General features: G+C 33.9%; 3 protein-coding genes across 5 annotated transcripts; all 3 read left to right on the forward strand.

The window, feature by feature from the left end:
* The first annotated feature begins 102 nt into the window (after positions 1 to 102).
* On the forward strand, positions 103 to 10,025 carry LOC124535843 (GRIP and coiled-coil domain-containing protein 2). Its single transcript, XM_047112235.1, has 15 exons — positions 103 to 286; positions 370 to 484; positions 557 to 1,000; positions 1,355 to 3,043; positions 3,525 to 3,621; positions 3,899 to 4,191; positions 4,338 to 4,528; positions 4,612 to 5,028; positions 5,104 to 5,231; positions 5,307 to 5,472; positions 5,683 to 5,919; positions 6,230 to 6,426; positions 7,216 to 7,369; positions 7,633 to 7,741; positions 8,611 to 10,025. Exons 1-15 carry the CDS (start codon positions 269 to 271, stop codon positions 8,670 to 8,672), a joined length of 4,317 nt encoding a protein of 1,438 aa, XP_046968191.1. The 5' UTR covers positions 103 to 268; the 3' UTR covers positions 8,673 to 10,025.
* A 516-nt stretch (positions 10,026 to 10,541) lies between these two features.
* LOC124540820 (elongation factor 1-alpha 2) lies at positions 10,542 to 19,220 on the forward strand. Of its 3 annotated transcripts, none has more exons than XM_047118544.1 (11): positions 10,542 to 10,659; positions 12,898 to 13,106; positions 13,181 to 13,330; positions 13,411 to 13,630; positions 13,897 to 14,042; positions 14,210 to 14,342; positions 14,429 to 14,544; positions 15,001 to 15,090; positions 17,583 to 17,703; positions 18,084 to 18,250; positions 18,929 to 19,220. In XM_047118544.1, exons 2-11 carry the CDS (start codon positions 12,933 to 12,935, stop codon positions 18,998 to 19,000), a joined length of 1,389 nt encoding a protein of 462 aa, XP_046974500.1. In that variant the 5' UTR covers positions 10,542 to 10,659; positions 12,898 to 12,932; the 3' UTR covers positions 19,001 to 19,220. The 3 variants fall into 3 exon arrangements, with proteins under 3 accessions (XP_046974500.1, XP_046974508.1, XP_046974517.1); XM_047118552.1 differs by having other exon boundaries at positions 10,651 to 10,718; XM_047118561.1 differs by lacking the exon at positions 10,542 to 10,659 and adding an exon at positions 11,656 to 11,886.
* Positions 19,001 to 20,171, forward strand: LOC124540842 (the record flags this gene model as incomplete). The annotated part of the gene is made up of 1 exon (XM_047118573.1): positions 19,001 to 20,171. A coding segment is annotated over one exon (702 nt), but the record flags the coding sequence as incomplete, so codon positions are not given.
* Positions 20,172 to 21,242: the final 1,071 nt, after the last annotated feature.

Genomic DNA, 21,242 nt, shown 5'->3' on the forward strand with positions numbered 1-21,242 from the left:
TTGGGAAATGGAAATATTTACGTAAATATGAATGGATCAATTTTTATTATAATTTTGTTTAAATTCAGTAATCTGTGAAAATTTTAGCCATTGACAGATTTAATCATTTGATTTTGACATGATTACGCATTCCTTAGAATTTGCGATTTAATCATCAAAATAATGTCTATTTATTGTTATAAAATAATATTATATATCCTTTAAGTAAAGGGGAGTTAATTGTTTTACGTTAAGTGTTTAAAAATGCAATAAACATTTTTAATTTATTATGGATTCTGAAGTGAAGGTAAGTGAAAGAATATATTGGTATTGTAGTAAAATGAATACGTCAGATTTCCAATATATAATGTTTATCATGTTCACTCGCAGAACCAAAGTAGTAGTGCCAAGAAAAGTCCATTTGATGATCTCAACAGAGACGAACTAATAGCAAAATGTAAGGGTCTACTGGTCATAGCCCAAAAAGCAAAACATGCTAAAGCAGGTAAATAAATGTGTATATTGTGCCCTAAAGGAAATATTTATTGTAAAGCTTAAACAATATTTTTGTTTTTAGAATTACAAAATGAAATTGTTCAATATAAAACTCAGCTTGAAAATAGTGAAAAAGAGAGAAAAACTAAAGAAGATAATCTACAAACATTGCAAGAACTTGTTGATTCCTTGACGGAACAAAAATTGACATTTATTACTGATATTGATGCAGCACAGAGTAAATTAAGAGGTCTGACCGCTAAATGTAATCAATATGAGGAGGAATTAAACAAACAAAAAGATGATTTAACTTTTAAAGAAAATAACCTTGCTATTGCTTCACAAAAACTCTCAGATCTCGATAGTGAGGTGATTTCACTTAAAAGGCAAAATAAAAGGCTTTTGGATGAAAATGAACAACTTATTACCCAGCTCACAGAACTTGAAGCAAGGACTGAAGTGTTCAATCAAATTGGCCTTCAGCAGAGGGATCAACTACAGATTTTAGAGGACAAAGTTCAACAAGGTAAATTAAAAATTGTTAATGAATTTTACAAAATGTTATTTCACTATATATTAATCCTAAGTATATAGTCATCCTATTCAACCTGCTAAGAAGTAAATTACTAGAGTATACTCTGGTTTAAGAAACTAATGGTTTCAAAAGTTAGAAAATACTTTAATTACAATGAATAATTTATGTTCTGGGATAAAGATGAATCCAAAAATATAAATTTATCACTTATTCTTTATAGTATATAAACATACATACAAAATTAGAACTATATTTATATCTCAGGACATGATATATATCTTTAGACAAGTATTTGAAATTATATAAAAAAATTGATGCATAATTAAACCAATAAAAATGTTTCAGATGATACTTATCAAACAAAAATAGAAGAACTGAATCACAAAATTCAACAACTTGAAAAAAAATTAAAAGAACCTGTTAATGTATCTAATGAGAAAGAGATTCAAGACCTACAAACCAAAATAGGTGAATTAACAAATTTATATGAAGCTGAAAAGACTAAAAAAGAAAAAGCAAACATTAAATTAAGAAGTTATAAAGATAAAATTCTTAAATGTGCTAATTGTATCAATCAATTAAAGAATTCTAGATTTATTTTAACAAAAACTGTAAAAGAATATTCAGAAAATATACCAAAGTGGCAAAATGAAATTATTAAAGCATCTAAAGTTCTTGAAAATCAAATGACTGAGTTGAATAATGAAAATGTTATTTTGAAAGATAAACTTCAACACAAAGAAAGAGAATTAGAGGACGTATCTGCATCTAACAGTATTCTGATGGACCAAACAAATCAACTAAAAGTTGAAATAAATACATTACAAATGAAGTTGTTAGATATTGAACAACAATTATCAAAATCAAATAATTCTAATGTTGAATTGAAAGTTATTATTGATGACTTAAAGTCTAAAGATGTGGGTGAAAATTTAAATCAACAAATTGATGAAAATAATTTACTTAAAGAAGAACTTAACAACTTACATTTACAAATAAGTTCTGTTACTAATGAATCAAAACAGCTTGAACTTAATATTGAAAAATTAAAGAAGGAAAATTCAAAACTAAATGAACTATTAGAAATTAATAAAAACTTTGAAGAAGCCCAGCAAAAAACTGCTCTACAATTGAAAGCTTTAGAATCTGAAAAAGATATTTTAGTTAAAGAAAAACAGAATGCGAAAGATGCTGTTATCGATTTGGGACATCAAAAAAAAATGTTAAAGGATCAAATCACTAAAATGAAAAACGAAATTCAGGATTTAAAGAGACTTACAGAAAGTCAGACAGCCGAAATTAAAAAAATTAATGACACATACAAACTAGAAAAAGATCCCATCGTAAATCAACTTAAAAATGAAACAATTGCTTCAAAGGAAAAGTATGACAATTTAAAGAAAGAATATGATAATTTACTTGATTTGAATGGGCTGCTTCAAGAAGAAGTTGAAACATTAAAACTCTCTCTGGAACAACCAAAAGATGACGCAGAAAATTTATCAGACTTAAATGTATCATTACAAGCAGATATTGTTAAGTTGGAGACAAAACTTTCTGCATACAAACAAGAAAATGCTTCACTTTTGCTCGAAGTTAAAGAAACACGTAGTAAAGTAAAAGAGTTTGATAATCTTGTAGCAGAATATGAAGATGCAAAGTCTAAACTAGTTGGTTATAAGACAGAAAATGCAGAGTTGCTCAATGAAATGAAAGAAATAAATCAAGTTCTCAAAGAGAGAGGAGAAGCTATATCGAAACTTCAAAAAGCAGTATCAGAAATGGAGAGGCTTATAGAAACTTTAGAGAAAGATAAAGATATCATCAAGGAAGAAAGAGATAGCTTACTGAAAAAAAATGAGAAATTGGAGGGTGATTTAAAAAATGTAAAAGAAAATACTTCGAAAAATAATGAAGCTACAGAGACATTATTAAGTGAAAGGGATAATGCATTAAAATCTGTTGAAGAAAAAGATGCTATTATTTTAGCATTAAAAGAAGATTTAGAAAAATTAAAGCAACAAGCTTCCAGCTGTAAGTTACTGTTTGTCTTTATAATTCCATCAGTTACAATTTTTTAAAGAATTTAAAATTATCATAAATATGTTAGTCTCATTACCTTATTTCTTTTATATAATTTTTGTATACTAATGACATATTTAGTGGTAGTGCTTTGTGCACTACTGTCAAAGTAGATACTCGTTAAACATTCTACTGTCAAACTCATTATTATTGTGTTCTAGCCTGAAGGGTAATTGAGCTAGTGTGACAGGCACAAGGGACATAACATGTTACATCTCAAGGTGGTGCATTGGCAATATAAGTTAATATTTCTTACAGTACCAATGCCTATGGGCGGTGGTGACCACCTACCATCAGGTGGTCCATAAAAAAAAGTAAAAAATCTTTTCATAATTCTTATATTTAATAATGATGTCCAATTCATGTCATCTTAATTTATAATGTTAAAACTTATTTTATATTCCATAAAGTTTATAATGTCACTTTACCCTAGCTGTTGAACTACCAAATGAAGATATGTCTACATCAACTATTTCGAGAGCAGAGGATCATAGTCGTATGAGAGAATTAGATGACTCATTCGAAGATAAGTAAGTAATCGTTTATTTATTTTTTAATCTTATAAAACAATAAAAAGTTGCATACTAAATGAAAAAAATTTGATTATATTTTCGAAATTCATTTTTTGTACTTGTAAAATTATAAAGAAAAAAATTTTCATTTGCATCTGCACATGACAGCACCTGTCGAGCACATTTATATTATATTATATTGATATTGTTTTCAAGCGCATTTTTTTTTTAAATTATTTTATAATAGAAATTCAAAAATTGTGGTGTCATCATAATTGGACGTCCCTTATTACAGGTACACAAAGTTGAGAATGTTTGCTTTAAAACTTAAAAAGAAACTGAATGAAACAACATCACAACTACAATCGTCTGAACAGGAGAAAACGAAATTGAAAAAGTTTATAGCTGATAATAATTTAGATAGTGAACAATGTCAGAAGGACCAAGATGTAATTGATGGTCCTAAAATGAAAGAAGTGAGTGAGTCGCAAAAATCGAGTAACATTGACTTGGAAGCTAAAGTGAAAAATTTAACTGCAGATTTAGAGGCTTCTGGCAAAATAATTGCAAAGTTAAAGGAATTAGAAGGTATACCATTTAAACATTGTTTTATATCGATCTTTTGAAATCTTTGTTAAATAAATTTTAATTATTATGGTGATGAAAATATAAAATACTTCAGTTTAGTTACATCTAAAATATAGTTGATAAAACCTTTTTTTTTTATGGTTTAGCTGAATTATTGACAAAGAGTCAGCTATTATCTTCTGAAATTGAGGCTCACAAAGTTACAAAAGGACAGCTAGAAAAAGCTATAAAGGATGTGAAGAAGAAGAATGTCCTAAGTCTCGAGATGGAGGATTATGAACGATCAATGAAGGAGCTTACAACGAAAATGGAGGATAATAAGAAAAAGATAATACAGGTAAAGAAAGATAATTTAGCAATAGTCATATCATTAATGTAAGTTTTTATTTAGAAATTATAAACCTATTTTTATATTTTTAGATGGAATCAACAATTGATATGCAAGAAGGAACAATAACAGCAATGAAAACTCAGATAAAGTTACTGGAGGAACAGATAAAATCAGAAGAAACACAAAGTAGACTCCTGAAAGAGGAGTTACAGCAAGCAATTGAAGACAGTAAAGAAAAAGATAATGTAGTGAACCAAAAGAAAGACATTATAACAAAACTAATGCAAGATCTAGAGGATGAAAAAAGGAAAAACGAGGAAGCTGACTTAGAAATGACAGCTTTATTAAGCGAAAAAGAAAAAATAATTATGAACTTCGGCGACGAAAAGGCAGAGATGAATAATAAAATGAAAAAACTGGAACTAAGATGCGCAGAACTCAATGAAAAATTAACGATTACAAACATAGAACTAGCAGATTTGAAAACGGAATATACTAGTTATAAGGTATTATTCGTATGTATGATTTTCTGTTTTTAGTTGTTATCTACTCTTATCTATCGAAACTTTATAACAAATCAGGTGCGGGCTCAAGCTGTTTTACGGCAAAATCAAACAGTCGACAAAAGTCAAGAGGAGCAATTAAAGGAAGATGCCGCTGCTCTGAAAACCCAAGTCGAATCGCTAACTCAGAGGCTCTCGTTAATGGAGTAAGTCTTCACTAACTGAACTACAAAGTTTTATTGCGCACTTTCTTTGTTATTTAACATTATTTGCGTTCACAGGGAACAATTGTCGGAAGTGACGACGGAGGCGGAGAGCGGCCGCAAGAGGTTGGCAGAGGCGAGCGCGGAGACGGCGCGCGCGCAGCAGCGCACGGCGCGCCTGCAGGCCGACCTCTCGCGCCTCTCGCACCAACTGGATTCCGAGAGGTCGCAGCATAAGGTTCAGGTAATTAGTACCTAATTTTATATATTTGAATGGTTGATCTGAGTTTTCTGGTCAGTTTGTAATTGTAAATAGGTAAATATATTCTTAAACTAAAAAAAATCATCGACAATCAACTACCTGTAATAGAATGTTTGAGTAATGTGTATTTGAAGGTAGTATTTAAATATTCAAGCTTTAACACATTAATAATGTTCTTACTGTGTTGTTTAGATTTCAACATTAACGCAATGCTACAAGTCACAGATTAGTGACCTTGAAGCAAAATTGCAAAGGGAGACCGATACATTAAAGAAACAGCTTACTCATTTACAAGATATGATGAAGGCCGGGAAAGCTGACGAAGAAACTAATCGCGCTAAATACATGATCCCCGTGATCCCCAAGGAGGAGGGAAGTGACAGTGAGCTTGATATCAACGTATCTCTCATACCTAGAGAGGAGGGAGAGGTAAGTGTTCAAATTAACTGTAAGTGTATTGATTAAATAATCGGACTAGAAGTAAGGATTAGGAGAATACAATTAAATCTTATATAAGTCGTGAGAGGGTAGACTCCATCCCAATTTACCACTTAAATCTTTATTTTTTATTTATTATTTTGTAAAGCATATGCATATGACAATATTTTATGATTATGCTATGACCCACCAAAGTTGTAATAATTGCAAATGACATTTGACGCGGGTGATTAGTTTGCGCAAAGCAATATGGCATTCTAAAGGTAAGATTTTATTCCATTTAATTTCTCTTAAATTTTAGGGCTCTGAAGCTGCGCCATCTCCCCCGTTGTCGAAGTCATTCCTTTCAAGTGGTAACAGGAGGTCACCCGTGCCTTTAGAGAGACTTCTAGAAGAAGGCGTGCCTGACAATGACACCCTCGATACCTCATCTCTCTCTCTCACTTCTGAACAAGAAATAACAGAGCTAAGGAGGAAGGTTCAAGCTCAACAGCAAAGGTAAAGTGAAAATTTTATATAATTATTCAAAGTTAATTCTTAGAGTTGTTTGCGTAAATGTTGTGTCGGTTCTAGGAAAATAATACTCGTTCGTCATAAAGCTAATAACATTACCTGCTCCGCTAGTCATGTAGCCAGGTAATAAGCTGATGTTCCTGTGGGTTTGGGTCCAAATTGTTCGGGTACTGATACTTTTAGTACTGTATTTGCGAATGTAGTCATTTTCTGATATACTCAGCATTTACACTTCTCGACTCGGAAACCTCATAAAGTCGCTGGTCCGGTGCCGAAACTTTTCTGACCATGTCGTTTTACCGGTAAGAGGCATTATGAACGTACGTAACGGAGAGTGTATAGTACGACACAAATTTGATGTAGCATCGGAAAATGCAATGGAATGAAAATAAAACCGATTACTGCCGATTTACACAACCAATAGAAATAGCTCCCTATCGCGCCATTCGACGCTATTCGTCGCTATAGATTCACGCGTCAGGGAAACCAAGTCTATGTAAATCGACGTGTCAAATTGACAAATATATTATGTCATTATGATATTACAAGCTATTACGTTTGTGCAAAGATCATATTCGCGTGAGAAATAAATATTGATAATTTGGGCTAGCGTACTTAATTCGGATGTGATCGGTTATACGAATTTTGCCGATGCGACATCTAAGTTGTGTCGTACTATACCTGTGTTTGCGCAAACATTAACGTTGACAACTCTGTCACTCGAAGTGTCCATTGTTACGGATGGGTGTGGTATGAGCGGCTTTCGTTTGGCAGAGTGAAGCACGTGACGGAGCTGCTGTCGGAGTCGGAGCGCGAGTGCGCGCGTCTGGGCCAGCTCAGCGAGCTGCTCAAGGGCGAGCTGCGCCGCGTGCGCGCGTCCGCCGGCAACGCGCACAACACCGAGTACGTCAAGAACGTCACGCTCAAGGTCAGTGCCCCTACGACACGTCTTATTATATTATGATTTATGTATATCAACATTTAAAACATATAAATATATTGTTACCGAAAATGATAAAAATTTGAATTTTATATTTCCGCACAAAGAAAATCATTCTAATATTTTAGTGTGTCTGAGTGAAGTAATTTTAATTGATTTTGTTCGAAACTACTATTAGCAAGTGTTGTAGTACTTTTATTTATATTTTTGGCGGTTATCTATCTTTTTTAATACTGTCCTTTTTCTAATAGTTTCTGACGCTGCCACCGGGAGATGAACGAAGTCGTTTGGTTCCAGTTCTGCAAAAGATACTAACTCTGTCTTCAGACGAGACACACAAAGTACAAGCAATCGCTAAAGGTACAAACTATGTTTATTTATTGAAATAGAACTAGTTATAACGGATTTGAATCGCGTATATTAATTATTTTTGACATCCCGACGTTTCGAGCACTTCACAGTTATTCAAATCCGTTACAACTAGTTTTATTTCAATGTGTAATAATCGCGAAAATTTAAGACAACATTATTTGTATATTTATATTATTAGTATTATGTCTTATCACGCTTAGGGCTGAATTTAGTACTTCTGATGTCTTATACGCCAATTATATATTGCTGACCATATATACTCTGTAGAGCAGTAGAAATATAGAGCTACTAAATCTAAAAATCTCATCATTTTTCTGCGTAGGCCCGACCCTAACCGGCCTAAGTTATATTCTCTTACTTATTAAAGCTCATAATGCCGTTGTTCTTGCCACTGGTGCCAAATATCTTAAAATGAAAATTGGAGATCGAATTTAAATTTAAAACTTGGTATTCTTTATAGAAAAGTTTCATTTTGAAGCTTTATTAAAAAAATTCTTTATTAGACTTTAAGGCTTTATTAGACTATGATCAATTTTTATGTTTTATATATACTCATATCACCGTACAATCGTAAATACCGTTATATTATTATCTATCTCGTGAAATTGTAGACTGTTGATAGATTGATTTAATTTTATCAAAATAATAAAGAAAATATTGTTTTGTTCTTACTTAAAAAAAAAAAAACTTTTTTTTATTAGTATAATTGGTCAAAACCTAAATTTGTCTCTTTTAGGATTTCAGACGATAGCCAACTTTACTTAATTTATTGTTATAAGTTTTTAGAGCAGTCTTAGCGGTTGCACATTAACACAATGCAATAATTTAAAATATATTAAATAATTTCTTTGTTTCAGGTCATGATCCGAATCCGAGTAAAGGCTGGGGCAGCTACCTGCCGTGGCCGGGAGGAAAATAAGACCTGCTTTCTCAAGAGTCCAGTTTTAAGAAATGTCTGTGATTAAAACATTTTGATATCAGTCCTTTGTGACATTTCATTGAAAAATTGTTAATAAACCAACAGCTTAGCAAGTATTCATATTACAACCATTTATAAATACTTAATAATTACCTAATGCATAGTTAGTGAAACGAGGTCACATTTACTTAAAACATTCATACCCACATCTATTGTTAAAATATTAATAGAAATATTTATAGAAGACTTATAGAAACTTTTTATAGATGAATGCGATTTTGATTTTTCTATGTAATTCAATACATTGAATTTAAAATTGTATATCACATATATATATTGATGTTATTTCATTACAGTATTCAACTTAAAGCAGTTATAACATTCCATCGCATTTGTTTATAAATAATTTTATATTATGGTTTTGTTAATTATAATACTTTTTATTAATATATATAATTATTATGCTTGCATATAAAATATTTTCGAAATAGGCTTTTATTTATTGTCATTTAAACCAAAAGTGCATGCAAAATATCAGTTGAATTGATTAACTAGATGGAAACAGGTTTGTATACAATGCAGTATTCGACGCACATAAATTAGCAGGCTAATAAAATCGTGTAGAAATATCTTCAACTCATAACTATAACAAAATATGGTCTATGTAATTCGAGTTAGTGACAAAAAGGGCAAGGAAAATCACATCGTCAAAGTTTTTGTGTTTTATGTCAAAAAGAAAAACAACATAAAGGGGATGTCGGCCTTGAACAAGATACAAAACATCAAACGTATGGCAATTATTAGGAGTTTATAGAATGAAACATCATAACTTCATTTAACTCATACATATGAATATAAATTGTTAGATGTTATATTGTACTTACTATTAATAATGAAATATGTTTGGACATAGTCATTATAATTGTAGCCTACATAATGCCGGCCAAATGCAAGGCACGTTCTATAAATTTTATGACGGTTTTTCAATGATTTTTACGATAAAGATAATTGATTATTTCAAACAATCAAAGAATACATGGCGATTCAAATTTGATTCTTTTTTTTTAAGATTATAATATTTTTTTAGAATAATAATAACTATGTTATTTTATTCAGAATAAAATGTAATGGAATTAGCGAATATATTTTTTTTATTCTTTATAACACTTTAATATTTTTAAGTATTTGTTATATAATTGGCCTATGATGATAGTTTTATTTTTCATTTAATTTATTAATAAATTCAGTCAAGGATTGATAGGTAATATAGGTATGTGGTACGATTTTCATTAGCAATAAGAATGTTTTATGAATTTGATTATTATACAAATAATTAAATAATTTCAAAACATATTTAATTTTTTATTTGATCTGAAATATTCCAATGAAGTTAACATTTATATCATATTATAGAAATTAAAGAGCTAGTGCGGTATAATTGTATTTAGTAAGAACTTGAAGACAAAATAAAATTATTGCATTGATATTTATCCCTATATTATTATATTTTTTGAACTTCAAACAGTATATTTTATTATATTTGAAAGACGAACAAAAAAGGAGATATTTGCATTTCATGTTTTAACAAAATTTTTAAGTCCACACGCGACACACGATATTAATTAATATTTTTTTAAATTGTTATTGAGCTAATTTTGAATATTTTTTTATAACACTCATATTTTATATAAAAATTTCCCTGGCCATAACAATTTATAGTCTGTGACTAGAGAAGAAAATATGAACATCCGTTTTTCTATACGCGCTTATTTGCTGAAATAGTTTTTTTCTATCTATTTAATGATAGTTAGTATCAAATAAAATCTTGATTAATATTTTAAAAGTGGTTTTCTATAAAAAATAAACTGCATTCTCGAGTCAGAAAAATAAGGAACACATTTGATTTTATTGATTGCAATTCCCGGGTGAACTGCCATAGCGCATGCTTGAAAATCGCTAGGAAAATTCATCACTGCAGCTGCGATAGGTGAGTCTCTTCAAGTTTTTCTTTGTTATTAATTGTTCTTGCGGTGGAAATTAATACTGGTAAGTTAATTTGAATTACGAATAATCAAGGTATTAGTGGGGTTTCATTTGAAATTATATATTTATTCCAAATTTTATATCTATAACTTTACCGGTAGCCCATATTAATTACGCAATTTGATGTTTTATCTACTTCATTTATTTGTTCTCATGACTGAGTGAAAGCCGATTAAGTTGTGATTCATAATTAACATCTATTTTATAAACATACCATTTACCAAAAATATGAAACAGCGGAATCAATATATATTTTGTGCGCATCTTTTTTTAAAACGCCTATTTGGCCTTTGCGCTTTGCGTTATTATAAATATTTCATAATAGGATTATATGTTTTCTAAATTTAAACTCATGACAGTGTGCCCGTTTATTTTGTTTCCCCATTGTCATTGTTTTTATTGAATATTGCAACAGCTATGATAGGAAAAAAAATAAGTCAAGTAAAAATTTGACAGACAAAATATTTGCTGATTCGATTTCCGCACAAGATGGAAGCCGTAATTTTGCCGGCGAGACCATGTGCGATCTGACGATCTCTCCTGTACACATGCCACGTATTCCAATAGGCGACATGCAACTTCTAATTTTGCAAGTCGGAGCATGTCATTTGCAAATACATCTGTTTAAATGCATATAGTTTAGTCGGCTAAAATTAGAGTGTATGCACTCTCGTGATAATAAACTATGTGATTTCTTAGTCCGATGCGCAGTATCTCTAACGTTTAAAAAGTACAATATTATTATTAACGCTTACGTAAAAATGTAGTTTTAAGGCATTTTCATTGAACATTTTAAATCTGAAGCGTGTAAGAATGAAATTTATTTGGTTTGACGTTGACTTTCTTTAATGTCCATAGATGATACACCTACATAGGTGGTTCAAAATCGATCGGTAGTTATTACTAAAGATGTTTGTAGGTATGTTGTGAGAGTCAGTCGCGAAGTGTTCTATATTTGGGTGAAAGGCTGGCTGTATCGATGTCCCGGACGTCCTGCGCACGCCCGGAGCAGCTCGTCCCGGAGATTTGCTGCCAGTTCAATCGAAGCCTCCCACTTAGTGCATTCCAAAGTTGGGCAGTGCATTCGTTACTTGATTTCAACACTGTGATTATTTTATAAGTGATTACATTCAATTAACCGACCTTGTAAACGACTGGATTTATAAGGAAGGTAATTAAAGAAAGAGATTTTCCGAGAAATGAATTTGTCTTTGTTAGGTATATTATAATTATCAGACCTCTACTGATTGATGACGTTGATAGATTAATTTAAATTTACAATTTAATCGAAAGTTGTTTTCTGTATCGCTGTGCAGAAAAATATAAACGTATTAAAATATTCTCAAAGTTGTCAAGGTATTTTTTATTCAATTTAAAGAAAATAGGCGTTAAGGTCGTATTGATTTCTAATTTCCTGTTCCGGTTCCGTGGTTATTAAAATATTTATTCTTAACAAATCATCCGACATGTTCGAAAAATTGGGAAATATGTCTCTTACTTTATATTTCAATATTCATTCATTAGCTTACGTTGATTATAAAACCATAATCTTTCTTGTACCTATTCTTTTGTAGATTATTGTCAATAGAATATGTCTTTTTTTTCACGAAGTTTTAACTCTATCAGAATACCTATCGCATTGTATATACTTACAATTTTTAAATTGCATATGTTAATTGCATTAAAATATAGAAATGATGTATCCCATAACTTACGTAAACACCTACGCACTTACTAGACGCACTAGTAGACATACGCAAGGTCGTTGAGCAGCCGAAGTGTTGTATAATATTGACTTTAGAAGCACGAACATACAACCCGCTGTATTGTGCAGTTATGATAATAATGCCGCATTAGGCCAATGCGCAAAAATATTAGATGACTTTCAAAAAATTTATGTAACCCAAACGCCTATAAGCAATTTAACTAAAGGCTACTTTATAAGCTGTTAGTATTGTAAGAAGCTATGTTATGGATGAATAAAAATAAATTGAGTATTTTTACTTTTATTAGTATCTAAAACCTGTAAACCTTATCAGGGACTGTTACTTATTAGTCGCCCTATTAAATCATTGTTACCTTAATTATTCTTTTTTATATATATAGGTATCTACGACCTAATTAAAAAGTTTAAAAATGCTGTTCGACGGTATTCTTAATACTTATTTTGTTCATTTATCAGATCTTAACTGTTGAAATCGCGCAATCAAAACCAAAATGGGTAAGGAAAAGACGCACATTAACATCGTCGTAATCGGCCACGTCGACTCTGGAAAGTCGACCACCACCGGCCACTTGATCTACAAGTGCGGTGGTATCGACAAGCGTACAATCGAGAAGTTCGAGAAGGAGGCGCAGGAAATGGGCAAAGGTTCATTCAAGTACGCTTGGGTAAGATTTCTTTCAAGAAAAATGCAAGTTATGCTTTCAATGGAGATATATTTACGATCGTTACATACCCGCAGGTGTTGGACAAGTTGAAAGCAGAACGCGAGCGTGGTATTACCATCGACATCGCCCTGTGGAAGTTCGAGACCGCTAAGTATTATGTCACCATCATCGACGCGCCCGGTCACAGAGATTTCATCAAGAACATGATTACTGGAACTTCCCAAGTACGTTGTGCGACAACATAAACGCAATAGGAATATGCAAAAATATCGTTATTATGTATCGTTATTTTGTTTCGACACAGGCTGATTGCGCCGTGTTGATCGTGGCGGCCGGTACTGGAGAGTTTGAAGCCGGTATCAGCAAGAACGGACAGACGCGTGAGCACGCTCTGCTTGCTTTCACGCTCGGCGTCAAGCAGCTGATCGTGGGCGTTAACAAGATGGACTCCACTGAACCGCCGTACCACGAGGCGCGTTATGAAGAAATCAAGAAGGAAGTGTCTTCTTATATCAAGAAGATTGGTAAGTTTTCATAAAACCTTTTGTATTTTTTAATGATTGGAATAATTAAGTGATTTATTAATAAACCTACTCGAGTTTACTTTTACTTTTTAAAACTATATTTACTTATATATTTTATATCATAGATAAATTAACACGAATTGTATACATTTATTGCCTAAACGCTTATTTCGATCATCTGTATCGTCTTATAAACATTGGGCTATGGATTCAATTGAAATAGTACTTGATAAATATTCTGGGAGTGACTAAGTATTCGGTTAAAGGCTACAACCCGGCGACGGTGGCCTTCGTGCCCATCTCGGGCTGGCACGGCGACAACATGCTGGAGCCGTCCGACAAGATGCCGTGGTTCAAGGGGTGGACCATCGACCGCAAGGACGGCAAGGTCGAGGGCAAATGCCTCATCGAGGTCAGCAGCGTCATTCAATCGATATTTTTATTAGTTTTTGTAACTAAATTATTTTTGGAACGGGACAAATGCAGACCTAGGGGTGATATATTGATTTTTGGCTTAAGTTTATATAAATGGCTTGGGCTCTCTTATGGACGTTCGAATAATTGTATGACATGGTTCAGGCTCTGGACGCGATCCAGCCTCCCTCTCGTCCGACCGAGAAGCCTCTCCGGCTGCCCCTGCAGGACGTGTACAAGATTGGCGGTATCGGAACCGTGCCCGTCGGCCGAGTCGAGACCGGCATTCTGAAGCCAGGTGAGGGACGAGTACTCGATAGGGATGAGATACAGCTGAATAGTTCTATGAATGCCGTAAAAATAATTGACAATTGTATTGATTAGGCATGGTGGTCGTATTCGCCCCGGCCGCGATCACCACCGAGGTGAAGTCCGTGGAGATGCACCACGAGGCGCTCCAGGAGGCCATGCCCGGAGACAACGTGGGCTTCAACGTGAAGGTAAATACGTCACGACTGTTGCACATACACGGTCGATATAATAATAATAATAATAAATACTCTTTATTGTACACCAATAATAAAAGACAAGGCAAATGGGTAACATGTTGAGTAGATGTACAAAGGCGGTCTTATCGCTACGGTAGCAATTTCTTCCAGACAACCTTTGGGCATAGGATTGAAAAAAAAAATGGAAGCGGTTTGGAGGCGATATATTTCTTGAAAGGAAACTAATAATTGTATTAATCGGTTTTATTTCATCGAAAGTAAATAGAATACAATTAGCCTAATGGTGCAATTATAATTCAGTAGAAGTCACTATCTCGGTGATTACGTAAATTCATTCGTTATAAATTACCGTCATTTGATACGAATGCGATTTATTTTTGTTACATTTGGTATGTTTCTGTTAGATAGACATTTTGATTTTGTAATAAATAATGATGTTCGCGACAGAACGTGTCGGTGAAGGAGTTGCGCCGCGGCTACGTGGCCGGAGACTCCAAGAACTGCCCCCCTAAGGGAGCCTCCGACTTCACTGCACAGGTTAGTTTCATTATCAAACAATCGCTTCGATTTTAATACAACTGTATACAAATGTACTATATTGCTTATGAAGGTTTAAAGTATTTAGAGCTGTACCCAACATTCTTCTCGGAATAAAATAATCTCAGAATATCTTTGATCCCATGAGATAAGCTGTACAGTAAATGCATAAACATTTGAGTGCTTGCTTGTTAATCCGAATTGAATCCGCTGTCCGTATGAGCTAACAGTTACAGTGAAAACTAATCGCACGACATTAAACATTATTGTGATTAACTTATTAACGGTTTTTGTTCGATTAAAATCGTATAACGACGCGTTACAACACGACTAGCGATTATTAATTATAGAGACGGGTTTCAAGTTTGTATGAAATTCATAATCGGCGTGCAAACTTGTTTTCGATAAACATATTAGATACCGACGTCTTGGTCAATGATTGGTCTTGCGCAACGAATTGCCTCGCCGCCGAAACACCTGTTATACCTAAAGATAATACTCTAATCTACGAAACGTAAACAAATAAAAAACAACAATTACTTGCTTAGTTACATCTGTCACATGTAGGACTTCGTTTTTTTATTGAGTAAGAGATCTGACGCGTTTGGACCACTACAATAGCAATTGACGCTGTAAGAAATATAAAGCTTCTTTATATCACGAATGTGCCCCCAGCCTTGCAATATCCCTTGTGCGGATAGTTAACTCTTTAAACCAAACGCAACAATGCTGAATATAGTTGTTTGACGGAAGAATATCTGACGATTGGGTACCACCAACCCAATCGGGCTTGCACAAACTCTTGCTACCACCAAGTAAAATTGAGTTATGTACTCATAGCAATTAAATACAAAGTATTATGTAATAGTATTTTGCGCTTACATTTCCCAATTCACGTATTACGACCACACTGAAATTAACTTATATTTTATCAAATTAATTTCAGTAATACTTTAATAATTGAACAAGACTGAAAGTCATACTAAATTTTTAAAGTAACACTTGTGAAAGAGATAGCAATATAAATCTTTTGAAAAAAAATAATAATTTCAGCATTCGGCGGCCTTGTTACAGTTTTATCACAATATGTTATAGATTGTATAAGAGTTACAATTGCATCGCAATAATTATAAATACGAGTTGCTTGCGGCATTGTATGTGTGAAATTAACTCTGTTTCTACTAAAACTATCGTAATGCTATTATTTTTCTTAAACTTTTTAAGTTTAAGAACTCACTTACCCATATATACTTTTATATAACCGTAAATTTGTCAATCAACGAATATAATGAAATTTATAATTTTAGTTACGTAATCTGTAAGTAACTCTAATGGCATTTAATACTTGTGTACCTAGTTCTTTATCTAACTAAACTTTAAAAATGGGTGAGAGTGAAATATTTAAAAACGTTAAATCCATAAAGGTAAAAAGTACCACATATAATTCTAAAATATGTGTCAAAGTACTAACGTCATACTTCTTTAAACCCGTGGTAAATGACTTGAGTCTTTAACCTAATTTGACGTAGGGCACGTAAACCTAATCTTTATTTAAAATCCCCTCATCTATGTTTTTTATACTCGAGTCTAGGGCTTCTTAAGGACCTTTCCAAACTACAATTTTATGTTCCCTAAATTTTTATTGGACAACATCTTATATGTAGCTCTTTTCAACCACTAGACTACTAAAGCCATATAAACAACATTTGTTATGGATATTTGAAAAAATGGCGCTGCTATGAGAACATTGGAAGTAGAGTGGACATAATTGGTTAAGTGGCGTGGTGTTGTATTATAAATTAAATATATTGATACAGTAGCGAACAAGAGCTTCCAAACAATTCGTATGGAATACGTTAATCTAAGATTTGTTTATATTTTTCTTTCTTCGATTGCAATAGGCTATAGGTATGTCAAGAGAGAATAAAAAGGGGTGTACATTTAACGAATATACGAATCAGCATAGGTTCCATCCAGGTTTTACAGGCCCTGCTCGTACGCAATAAGCAGGTATAGTCGAGAAAACTCAATACAAGTTGCATTGCACGTTGTCAATTCGCTATAGAATTCTATGGTCCACTGTGATACCCGAGAATCAGCTATTCAGTTTGTTTCATTAATATTCTATTTTAATTTATGCAATAATGTTAATTAACTTTATCACAAAAAAATGTCTGCGTTGGCACTATGTCAGGTGCGTGTCAGAGCTTGAGATTGCTCAATACATAATATTTCAACTGTGTAAATATTATATTCACTAAGTTGAATTTTCATAGATTTAAATATTTTATAATGTGTGTAACAACTGTATACTGGCAAGATACAAAATGCTGTATATCCGTAACCGCCGTTTATTCAAACGAAATACCTTCATAACTTACAATCTAAAATCCCAAGAATCCTGGAATATAATTAAGCATTTGATAATAAATTCTTAAGCGTTGTTTACATAAGTTGTCGGAGTATCGAGTACATGATAAGGGCGTACGCAGGTGATAGTGCTGAACCACCCGGGGCAGATCAGCAACGGCTACACGCCCGTGCTGGACTGCCACACGGCGCACATCGCGTGCAAGTTCGCCGAGATCAAGGAGAAGTGCGACCGCCGTACCGGTACGCATACACGATGCCTTTATATCCACATAGTAACATTTCACTCTACAATTGTTCTTTTTTCGTATAATATCAATTCGCCAAACGAAGATGATATTCGACGAAACTCCTGTCAGTTAAGAAAAAACTTAGAATGAAAATCTTCGATTGATACTATTTTAATAATTTTCGACATTGAATCTGCGATCTTTGGTTTCGGCGAATGATATCAGAAGCGATTTCATGCATTAAATTGAGATAACGTTCTTTTATTCTACTTTTGCATTCAAGTTAATATTAATAAACGAGATCGAAATTCAAAATTATAAAAAACCTGCCTGGTTTTTGTGTATAATACACAGTAGGTTCGGCCCATAATAATGCCGTGAGGTCACTTTTAGGCAAGACTACTGAAGTGGAGCCGAAGTCGATCAAGTCGGGAGACGCGGCCATCGTGACGCTGGTCCCGACCAAAGCGCTCTGCGTCGAGTCGTTCCAGGAGTTCCCTCCGCTCGGCCGCTTCGCCGTGCGCGACATGCGTCAGACCGTCGCCGTCGGCGTCATCAAGGTAACGTGCACGCACACGCACACACAAGCACACACACGCACACACACGCACACACACATACACGCTCACACACACACACACGGACACACACACACACACACACACACACACACGCGCGCGCACACACACACACACATGCACACACACGCGCACACACACACGCACACACACACGCGAACACACACACACAAACACACACACACACACACACGCACACACACACACACGCACACACACACAGGCGCGCACACATACACACACACACACACACACACACATGCAGAACGAATTAAAAATTATAAGCACATACAAGGAATGTCTAAATAATGCTATAATGTATAATAAAGGTAAAGACTTCGCAACGAGTTGCTTATCAACCTACGTTGTCGAAAATCGAATTCGATCAGAACGACATAATTAGACAAGTGTAATCTTCATATGTCTTCCGGCGCTCCTTTTGTAACACTAGCACGTATTTAATATTTGATATTATTATTACACTGCATTTGTCTTGACGTTACTACTTACTCAATGACCTTTGTGAATGATTAGCTCTAATGCTCTTCTCTAACCATAGACTGGCATGGATTATGGGCTTGTAATTCTAATAAGTACGAGACATATTACCAGTAAAACGTCGTATGCCCAATCCAATAAAATACATTTATTTTGTTTCAGAGTGTAACCTTCAAGGAGGTCACTACAGGCAAAATCACCAAGGCCGCCGAGAAGGCCCAGAAGAAAAAATAACTATGGGGCACTTCAACGAACAAATCGCAGCTGGTAGCCATCTCCCGCAGCGCTGCGAGCCCCTCTCCCTCAACCACTTCCCCTACCAGACCCATCCCCAAGCCCGGCTTCCTGTCGATTCCCGAGGCACCCCTTCTTCCAGCCCACTCTCCTCGAGATGTATGTGTATTTTGGGATGCGGAGAGCTCGTTGGAGTCCGAAGCGGAAGACGAGTTTCCCCCGCCCTGCCCCCTCAGTAGTGTCCCCTCAGCGTACTCCCCCCATCGGAGCTTCTTCAGTGGTGACATCGACATCCCCGACTCGTGCATTTATCAGAACAAGATACTCAAGTTTATTCGTTTTAGTTACTATTACATGTTAAGTTTATGTATTTGTGCTTATTTTAGGCGTAAGTTACTCACCAAGTCTGAGTTTCCGTACTCTCGTTACGTTTTATTTTTCCATCGCAAGGAATTCAGGAGGAAAGGCGCGAGAGACGAAATTGAATCTTTAGACCTTATTGATCGCGTGTCGTTGATATTCGAGATTCTATCCTATCAATGTCTCATCACGAAAGTACTTAAGTATATATTCTCGACTCTGTTTTTGGTTTTCCTGGGTTGTTTGGTTCGTATGCTCTTTGATTATGTTACCTGTCCCGCTCCCGAGAAAAGCGAATTCGACGATTTATTACAGCATGACGACGTAATTTTAAATACCTAGTTTTGTCATAAAGTTATGAACTTATTTAAGATGAATCTTTTCCATACTTCAGTAGGTAAAAATAAAAAGTTATTTTCTTAAGATTGAACATGTGTATGTAAGTAGAAGATAAACATCAGAGTGTAGAAATGAGGGCAGTCAGTTCTAAACTGGCTGCCCATAGTTGATTTTAGACGTATGTTATAAAGCGTTAAGAACGTTTTGATAGAAATTGAGGAATTTGTAAAGTGAAATGTAATTTCTGTTCCTAGTTGAAACTATACCCTTATTTTATAAAATTAATTTGCCTGTTTACGGTAAAGACGCAAAGGTTTAAACATTCAATTTGGATTTCCATAACTGTTTAGATTTACATAGGTACGGAGAGAACTCAATCTTATTAAGCTAAATGTATCTTTGTAATTTTTTCAATAATTTTGTAAAGACCTTGATCCTGATAAACCAATAAAGAAGCTACTGGTATCGATAATTTTATTTCAAACGTCAAATAACCTAGCATGATGCGCTCGCATCACAGTTCCCATCCACTTCCAATTACATACTATCGTTAGTTTTCATAGCTTGGAGCCATCGCCTCATTAAATTGTAGTTTGTTTCATTGACAAACAAAAATGTACGTTGAGGTACCAAAAAGGTTATAATATAAATGATTGGATACAGACAACCGCACTATAGAGCCGTAATGAGAAAATTATCAATGGCTTGTCATCTTGATGATAGAATAACCGGCTATTGTAAGATTTTGTTTTTAGTATGGATACTAAAATTTAAATTTATTATTAAGTAACATAAAATAGGTAGTAAATGCTGCTATTATTTTAAAGCTAATCTGCCACTTTATACAGTCGCGATGCATACCCAAAAGTTAGTACCCGTTTTTATTGACATTTTAGAACCGACAACTCTTGACGAAACTTGGTGCAGTGCAATTTTTAGTACCAATTAATTAACAAAATTACATAAATTTATAGTAATCTATTTATATAAACATCAATTGCCACAAATTGATTTTGTTTATTTGTGGACGTTCAACTCTCAGAAAAAAGGGAAATCAAACATAAAAATATATACTATAACCCTTCTAGCAATACTGATATGTGATCTATGTCTGTACTTATATTAAAGGCTACTCAAACTCAAATTCCTTTATTCAATATAGAAGCATCACACTTACTTATTGATTGTCAAATAAACACTACCACCGGTTCGGAAAAAGGAACACCCTGACCTGAGAAGAACCGGCGCAAGAAACTCAGCCGGTCTTTTTTTTTGTTATTTTTTTTTTTTTGTCAAATTAATAAGATACATAGTAGTATATGATTAGAAATAGCCAGGAGGCAATCGTTTCATTCCCAAGGTGTGCTATCAAACATAAACTCGCTAATTGTATGCACACAAGCGTTCCTTAACATTTTTTTTTATTTGGCAACAGAAGCATTTGGAACGCTTTCTGGGGATCCTGTTGTAGAAGCGTATACATTGCCCCACAAAAGAGTAACTGACTCTATGCAGTCGAGTAACAGGAGTAACAAGATTGTGT

The sequence above is a fragment of the Vanessa cardui genome, chromosome 2, assembly GCF_905220365.1.
Source record: "Vanessa cardui chromosome 2, ilVanCard2.1, whole genome shotgun sequence".
Taxonomy (NCBI): Eukaryota; Metazoa; Arthropoda; class Insecta; order Lepidoptera; family Nymphalidae; genus Vanessa; species Vanessa cardui.

Bases quoted from the DNA above. Each gene is read 5' to 3' on its own strand.
- LOC124535843 (XM_047112235.1), top strand. The intron at 1,001-1,354 runs GTAAATTAAAAA...AAAATGTTTCAG, and splicing joins AGAGGACAAAGTTCAACAAG to ATGATACTTATCAAACAAAA. The intron at 6,427-7,215 runs GTAAAGTGAAAA...TTCGTTTGGCAG, and splicing joins GTTCAAGCTCAACAGCAAAG to AGTGAAGCACGTGACGGAGC.
- LOC124540820 (XM_047118544.1), top strand. From the start codon at position 12,933: ATGGGTAAGGAAAAGACGCACATTAACATCGTCGTAATCGGCCACGTC. The intron at 13,107-13,180 runs GTAAGATTTCTT...ACATACCCGCAG, and splicing joins GTTCATTCAAGTACGCTTGG to GTGTTGGACAAGTTGAAAGC. The intron at 13,631-13,896 runs GTAAGTTTTCAT...ATTCGGTTAAAG, and splicing joins TTCTTATATCAAGAAGATTG to GCTACAACCCGGCGACGGTG.